The 8996-nt window shown below is 31.8% G+C and overlaps 1 protein-coding gene across 1 annotated transcript; it reads left to right on the top strand.

Moving 5' to 3' along the window:
- The first annotated feature begins 1710 nt into the window (after positions 1–1710).
- On the top strand, positions 1711–8047 carry LOC112510222 (omega-hydroxypalmitate O-feruloyl transferase). The gene is made up of 2 exons (XM_025115561.1): positions 1711–2187; positions 6934–8047. Exons 1-2 carry the CDS (start codon positions 1711–1713, stop codon positions 7816–7818), a joined length of 1362 nt encoding a protein of 453 aa, XP_024971329.1. The 3' UTR covers positions 7819–8047.
- The last annotated feature ends 949 nt before the right edge of the window (positions 8048–8996 follow it).

Below are 8996 nucleotides of genomic sequence, written 5' to 3'. Positions count from 1 at the left end.
TATTTTAACAAGTTACACTATTATAATCGTCTCGTTAATACCTTCGAAATGAGTCTAATATTGAATAGTTTTTGACTTAATTATATTATTATATATCATATATACTGTGAAAAAATATTTTTAATATTTAAATTTATACTTTTATAGTTATTATTTATATATATGCTATACATTTTGGGATTAGTCTGTCCAAATTGCACTGTATAATATGTTCATGGGTTTTTTTGAAATATATATACATGTATTAATTCAACCTTAATCTGTGCTTCTGGACAAGAAAGAGGGTAAACAGTTGAAATTTCATTCTAAAATCCATCTTTTTTGGTCTTTTCATAGCTTATGATCTGTCAAATTTGTAGTTTTCTTTATTGGTTTTGAGTGTTTATCTTAAAACTCAAGTTGTTTGGTTCTTTGCTCTTGGTGTAAATCAAACACATTTGTGGAGTCGTTTAAATATGTTGAATTTTAAATATATTGGATTTTAAATTGTCATACAATTTTTTTCATCGATAATCTGTAATTAGAATCATAACTCTTATTTATTCAAATTGTATTAATATGTAAAGATCAAATGTAACATATATCATCGTTAAATATTGTCTTATAAAACCAGTGAAACTTCAAAATCGTTAAAATTCATGGCYCCCGCCGCATTGCGCGGGTACACAACTAGTATATATATATATATGAGGTTTACTTTGCAAAACACGTTATTTGTACAAATCGTACAAACCTCAGTTCATTTTTTTTGTAATCATGAGAGGTTGATTAATCATTTTTATTGTGAAGAGTATTAATCATGGGTATTATCATCTTCATTATGTTAATTTTAGATAAATACATGAAACAGTTTCATTAGAATTCCATAAATATTATATGAAACAATTTCATAACCATATATGAAACAACTTCATCAAAAAAATATTATATAAAACAATTTCATAAGGTTAAACAATTTCATGAAAAAAAAAAATCATAAGATTAAACAATGAAATTAACAAATGCGGGTGGTTTGCACGGTTTGAACAAATATGGGTGATTCGCAATTGATCGCTATATATATAGGACCAGGTTCAGGAGAAAAGCACAAAAAAAAACTTAAGAAACACTATAATAACCATTCTTTTGTAAAGTATACACATGTGAATACGAACAATTTGTCGAGTATCCACTTGTGCATAACATGGACATGTGCGTAGAAAACAAGAAACACCTTCAATTACTTGTATCTACATGTGCATAACGTCCAAACCGTATAAGTTTCATACCGCACCACAAAATGCAGTGCAGTGAAGTCTACGTGATTTGTACCTAAATATCATGCACGGAAAGTAGAAAGCAAAAATACAGAGTTTTACACAATACTGTTAACACGATGGATCGATACCTTGTGCTTCTGTAGTTGACACAATGAATATCACAACAATTATATTATTATACACATTTTTAGGATTTTTTTTTTAAACACACGTCTTCCAAATAGTACGGACCCACCTGGCCCCACCTGGCCCCACCACCGATAGTCATCATACAATACAGATACAGAATTTCACCGACGTCAAATAATTCCCCCGCCCCACCCCAGTCTTTTCTCAATCAAACAAATTGCCCCCACCTTTTTCCTTGCATTTTACTTGTCACCCTCAACCAAATGAAATACCCCTTATAAAAAGGAAAACCAAGATCAAACCATTACACCAAAATCTCACAATGGGAACCCTTTACCAATCCCCCACCATATCTACTTCTCCCAAGATCATCCAAGACCTCAAAGTCACCATCCATGACTCCATCACCATTTTCCCACCTCAAGAAACCAAAACCGAGGCGGGATCGATGTTCTTATCGAACATCGATCAGGTTCTCAATTTCAACGTGGAAACGGTCCATTTCTTCGTTGCAAACCCTCAGTTTCCGCCACCATTGGTGGCAGAAAAGCTGAAATCAGCGCTTAGTAAAGCGTTGGTACCGTATGGTTTCTTGGCGGGACGGTTGAGGTTGAACCCTGAATCGCGACGGTTCGAGTTCGACTGCAACGGGGCAGGAGCCCAGTTTGTGGTGGGTTCGAGTGAGTTCGAGTTGGGTGAGATTGGTAACTTGGTGTATCCCAACCCTGGGTTCAAACAACTAGTGGTCAAAAGCTATGATAATTTGGATATCGTTGATCGACCATTATGCATTTTACAGGTATCTGTTAACCCATATTATATATATATATATATATATATATATATATATATATAAAAAATAAAAAACCGATGAACACCTTAGTAAACCAATCATCTAAAAGGGTATATACATATGCATACAACTAATAGAAGTTCTTTTTGGTTTGTATGCACGCGTGCATACCGGATAAATTCCTTAAAATAAACTTGTATGCATATATGCATATCGTCCAAATGAATGATTAACAGGGTGTTCCTCAGTTTGTCATTTTTTTACGGTTTTCCTCTAAACCTCCCATCCTCTCTCTCTCTCTATAAATAAATATATATATATATATATATAACTAATTAAAGTTCTTTTTGGTTTTTATGCATGCGTGCACACCGGGCAAATTTCTTATAATAAACGTGTATGAACATATGCATATCGTCTAAATGAATGGTTAACAGAGTGTTTCTCAATTTTTTATTTTTTTACGGTTTTCCTCTAAACCTCCTCTCTCTCTCTCTCTCTCTCTCTCTCTCTCTCTATATATATATATATATATATATATATAATACTCCCTTCATCCCAAAATAAGTGTCGACTTTCAAAAATAAAATTTAATGTCCCATATTAACCTTTATTTGTAAGATGGAGAAAATTTCTAGCTCTCGGTTATTAAGGGATAAAATTGTCATTTGCTTACTTAAAAGTGTAATAACTACACAGTCATTTTCAATATGCACATTTATTTGGGGACGTAGGAAGTATTCTTTAAATCTTTTGAACAAATGTATGAGAGGATCCAAAAAAAGATCGGAGTTTTTCTTCAAGAAAGTGGGACCCACAAGCAAAAAACAGGTTTTTTTAAGAACTCGTAATTGCATAAGCGAACAAAAGGTATTTTTGTCAAAAGTTCTTTTTCGTAAGCTTAGTTACGGACAAAAAGCTCTCGAAAAAGTGTAACCATTTAAAAACTACATAGAATAACACCTACTTAGGAAAAATACTGACAGATTACGACGTTAACTTTTTGATGAATTATCAGTTGATTGATGTGACGGAAATACGTTCTAGTAACGTGGTTTGATCATCAATTATGAATGTTTGATATATATATATATATATATATATATTTATATATATATATGGTCCGATATCTGAACAATACAAATAGTCGACAGGGAAAAAAAGATATAAAATCAGGTTCGTTACAACAATTTTGTACTGTTTCCATTAGATTTCAATATTCGAGTCTAAAAAGATTATAATCAGATATACAAGGTGTTGTTTGGTTCAGGTTGAGAAATGAAAATGACAGAGGGCTTAATGATACAAAAAGCGACTTATTTAGTAAGCTTTCAAGGAGGGCTTAATACAAAAAATCAAGTTCTTAATCATATATAACCCTCCCAATAGAAAAACGCGTTTCTTCCATTTATCAAAAACCCTTCCCAAACAAAAACATTATCAATCTATACAAACAGTTTTATCTATACAAGACTTAATAAAAAAAACCAACCGAACAGCATTTTCAAAAATCGTTTAAAATAATATTTAACAAAATTAGAAAGGTACTCGCACAATGTAGCGAGATATATCTCGATTTTAATTTTTCGTTTTATTCCGTCTCTATAGATGTTTTAATACGGTTTTTATATGGTTTTGAGAAATAGATAATGTTTTTATTTTTGAATAAAATATAAAATTGAATAAATCATAAAATTTCGAAAATAAATATATCAATATTAGTTTCATATTAACTATTTTAATTTAGATTTAATAACGAAGTAATTTATTTTTGATTTAATAATATAATTTTTTATAAGAATAATAATTAAATATTATGTTAGAACTCAACAATTATCTTAATTATATTTTAGATTTTTTTATATTTAAAATAAAATGTTTATTTTGTATTTGACTACGTTTATCTGTAGTTGGTTACACGAATTCAAAAATGAAACTTTAATAAGTTGTATTTACGCATAATTTACTTTTAATCGGGAATTTTAACCAATATGCATCAATAAACAGCATTTGATACATAAAAAATAATTTTTAAGAGTTTTTATCAAATATTTTATAATATAATATAGATATAGATTATGTGATATTCAGAGTTTTTATAATATTTAAATAAAAAAATATAATATTTAGTTTTTTTATTTTATATATATATTGACTTGGGATCATGTGAGACCAAAGATTTTTCGTGAGACCCATAAGACAAATTCTCAACCCTTATATTAGATTTACAATCTGAACATTCATAATCACAAAATTACCACGAGACTTCTCAATAATCACAAAATTGTCATCGTACAACTTTAGACCATTAGATCATTAGCTTATAAAGTTGATCAATAATCATAAATTGATCTTACGAGTCTCACGAAAAACCTTTGATCTCACGTAAACCCAACTATATATATATATATATATATATATATATATATATATATATATATATATATATATATATATAAGAGGTGGATAATAAGTGTATTTATGAATGTTGGTGGGATAATTAGGGTCACGATATGAAAGGTACATAACCGCAGTATTAGGTTTGCCATAAATCAATGGCTACCTGCCCAAATTTATTTGCCTTTGGTCAAACCAGTTAACTGGTCGGTCTTCGTATGGTTTTTTATCAGTATCGTTTTTAATTTTCTAACGTGTTTAAATGGGTTACTGTATAATTGGTTTTGATCTGGATCAGTCTTTAAAAGATAAGTCAGTGATTGAACATAACTGGTAGGACCAGCTTTTTTGGAACTGTCTTTAGTGATGACAAAAAAAATTAAAAATCATTTTTTATGCATGAAATACGATCAGTCTTTAAAAATATATTGATGCATGTTACTTAAAATTCAAGATTACAAATAAGTTGTGCGTAAGTACAACTTATTAAAGCTCGATGTTTKAATTCGTATAACTAACTGCAGATAAACATAATTAAATAGAGAATAAACATCTTATTTTAAATATAAAAAATCTAAAATATAGTTAGAATAATAATTAAGTTCTAATAAAATACTTAATTATTATCTTTATTTGTCTTTAGTCAAACCAGTTAACTGGTCGGTCTCGTACGGTTTTTTGTCAGTATCGTTTTAATTTTTTAACGTGCTTAAATGGGTTACAGTGATTGAGCATAACTGGTAGGACCAGCTTTTTTGGAACTGTCTTAAATGGAGAATTATTTTGAATATTTCAAATTTAATTATATAATTAAAATATTTTAAAAATGAATCGTTCAATTTATTTATTTTTTTAAATTTTTATATAAAATTATGGGTAAATTGCGTGAAAAAATAACATACTTTAACTTGATTCCTATTGTGGGTAACGTACTTGGGAAACTTCCAATTTGATACCTAAGATGTAAAGTTTTAAACATTTAAGTAAACCGAGTAGCATGTTGAAGACTAATTTTAGAGTAATAAAAATCATGTCACTAACCACGTCAGCAAATAATACTGAATTGGATACCACATCACTCGACACATCAGCATGGTAACCGGTTAATGTTTCAACCAGTTACTCGGGTACTTAAATGTTTAAAATTTTACATCTTATATACCGAAATAATAGTTTTAAAAGTATGTTATCCAAAATATGAATAAAGTTAAAGTCTCTTACTTTTTCATGCAATTTGTCCAAAAAATAGTCTTTTTAAACTTATACATCTATTTTAAAAACCCTTAAATATTAACTTATTAAGTACATAAAATTGTCTGAAGCTTTTAAGCATTGACAACATAAAAACTGCGTAATTATTCTGATTAGACATGTCATTATCAGTCTTAAACTGATCTGATCCCGTTTCACTTGTCTCAAATGCCCATCTATACTTCTGAGTTCTGAGTACTTTCACATACATGTGTCGAAGTACAGACCTAAATTGGCCAAAATTGTTTTCAGCTCGATAAATAACGACCCCAGTTCAAATTCATGAGCAAACGTGTCTTTATGTATAAGTCGTGTCTGTGTTCTAGACGAACGAGTTTGTTAGAAGGTTTTTTATGAACCTCGTGAATTAACGATTACATAAACTACCGCTTAAATATCTGATATTTTGAATAATTGTTTACCTTTTAATAGTTCCATTAAGAGACAGCATTTAAATCGCTAAGGGTGAACCTTGTTTGGCAAAAAAAAATCTGTCTCTTGATGGTTCTAGAACCATCTGAATGATTTTGTATTGGGTCTCACTTAACCATTCGGCACCCTAATTCTATTGTAAATAATTACCAAACAATTATATTTCATTTTGCACTATAGCATGAGAGACTCTTAATCATTCTGCACAAAGTCATTCAGCAACTGTCAAACAGCTCAGTTGCCTATTCTCTACCAAAAAAAATACCCCCCTAGAAAACTTATTGAATAAGTCATTTTCTATATCATTAAGTCACTATCAAAGAGTCATTTGTAGTCATTTAAGTAGTCAAAATGATTAAAATGTTGTTTGACAGTTGTTGAATGGTTTGGTGCAGAATGATTAAGAGGCTCTCATGATATAATGCAAAATGAAATATATAATTGTTTGGTAATTGTTTACAATGAAATTATGACGCTGAATGGTTAAGGGGGGCTAGGATACAAAATCATTCAGAGAATTTTAGAACCATTAAGAGGTAGGCTTCTTTTTATCAAACAAGATTCACTTTTAAACGATTCAAATGCTATTTTTTAATGAAACTATTAAGAGGTAAACAAACAACCACAGTTTCGTTAAGTTATTAACAAATATACTCTTTGGTTTTTTAACAGCTTACATCCTTCAAGTGTGGTGGTTTTGCGATTGGTGTTGCGACAAACCATGCGACTTTTGATGGCATAAGCTTTAAAATCTTCTTAGAAAATCTTGCTTCTTTGGCTGCCGATAAACCTCTCGCCACCGCTCCGTGCAACGACCGCCACCTCCTGGCGGCACGATCACCGCCACACGTCCAATTCGACCACCCCGAGCTGCTCAAGATCCCGGAAGGAATCGACCTCCCAAACCCTACGGTTTTCGATTGCCAAGACGAACTCGACTTCAAGATCTTCAATTTGACCTCGAAAGACATAACCCACTTGAAGCAGAAGGCGAAAGACGAACCCATTCCCACCCGAGCCAAAGTCACGGGGTTCAATGTGGTTGCAGCCCATGTCTGGCGGTGCAAAGCGTTATCCTCCGGAACCGATTACGACCCGGATCGGGTTTCCACCATCTTGTATGCCGTCGACATCCGCTCACGGCTCAACCTACCGCATTCGTTCGCCGGCAACGCGGTGCTCAGCGCCTACGCGTCCGCGCCCTGCAAGGAGATTGAAAAAAGCCCGTTTTCGAAACTCGTGGAGTTGATGACTGAAGGCGCTAGCCGAATGACGGGCGAATACGCACGGTCCGTGATCGATTGGGGAGAAGTGAACAAAGGGTTTCCGGCCGGCGAGTTTCTGATTTCATCATGGTGGCGATTAGGGTTCACGGATGTGGAGTATCCATGGGGGAAACCGAGGTACAGTTGTCCGGTGGTTTATCATCGTAAAGATATCATTTTACTGTTTCCGGATATCGTTGGCGAAAGCGATAACGAAGTGAATGTGTTGGTAGCTTTGCCGAGCAAAGAAATGGCGAAATTCGAGGCCTTGTTTCATAAGTTCTTGGCATGATCGTGCTACGATCGCTAAACGGATGCAGGTAATCCGGCAATGTGAAGTGTTTGAAAGTATGTACACCCGGTTTTCGAGCATATATACGATATCGTAATGTATTTCAAACATGTATGTATGTATGCACGTATGTATGTATGTATGTATGCATGTATGTATGCACGTATGTATGTATTGTATTTGTGTTGGACATCAACAACTCAAGATATATATCAATTTGTTTATGTGCTTTTTTAAGGGTTCAATTGGTATCACAGAAAATTTGACATGAATTTTATGTAAAATAAACATAGAACAAAGTGTAACATGTTTGACCTTCCATATTCCTATATAACAAGATGGAACAGACCTAGATTTTACCAATATATTAGGGACTGTTTGTTTACTTCTTAATAGTTTTATTAAGAGATACTTTCTGAATCGCTAAGAGGTGAACTTTGTTTGGCAAAAAACAAGTCTGTCTCTTAATGGTTCTAAAACTCTCTGAATGATTTTGTATCATGGGCTTCACTTAACCATTCAACACCCTAATTTCATTGTAAATAATTACCGAACAATTATATTTCATTTTGCAATATATCATGATAGCCTCTTAATCACTCTAACCACTTAATCATTCTGTACAAAATCATTCAGCAATCGCCAAACAACTCTTAACTTTAAAATAAACCTTAATTCTCTTCTAAAACATCTTTATATTTTACTCCTTTTAAGTTTTAATTATTGTATTTTATGTTTTTTTTACTTTCAATTTGCTGTTTTTAAAATATTATTTTTTATACAATTTTTATATTTTGGTTAATTGAAGTAATTATTAAATATTAATAATAAAAATAAAAATTAGAAGCTACATTAATTTTTTATTAGTTTTGTCTTACCAAACGTTAAACAATTGTTCTGTCATATTCTAAATTTTTGTCCTACTAATGTTATGTGCAGTGGATTGCAAGTTTTGTATTGTCATATCCCATTTTGTCCAGTCTAATATTGTGTTAAACATGGATATAACATACTTTCTTCACCTTTGGTGAAATTTAAACCCCTGACCTCCTAGAAATCCAAAGACTACAATACCGCTAGGCAAAAAGACCCTTTGATAAGTTTTTATAGTTTAATATCATGTCAAACATGGGACAGTGAGTTTTGTACTGTCATGTCCTATCATACTGCTCAAAGCA

Source organism: Cynara cardunculus (genome assembly GCF_001531365.2).
Source record: "Cynara cardunculus var. scolymus isolate 2C chromosome LG 3, CcrdV1, whole genome shotgun sequence".
In the NCBI taxonomy this organism is placed as follows: domain Eukaryota; kingdom Viridiplantae; phylum Streptophyta; class Magnoliopsida; order Asterales; family Asteraceae; genus Cynara; species Cynara cardunculus.
Note: the sequence above shows the minus strand (reverse complement) of the source record. Positions and strands in the feature narration are given on the sequence as shown.

Excerpts from the sequence above, each read along its gene's own strand:
- LOC112510222 (XM_025115561.1), top strand. The coding sequence starts at position 1,711 with ATGGGAACCCTTTACCAATCCCCCACCATATCTACTTCTCCCAAGATC. Across the intron at positions 2,188-6,933 it reads GACCATTATGCATTTTACAG|CTTACATCCTTCAAGTGTGG; the intron begins GTATCTGTTAAC and ends GTTTTTTAACAG.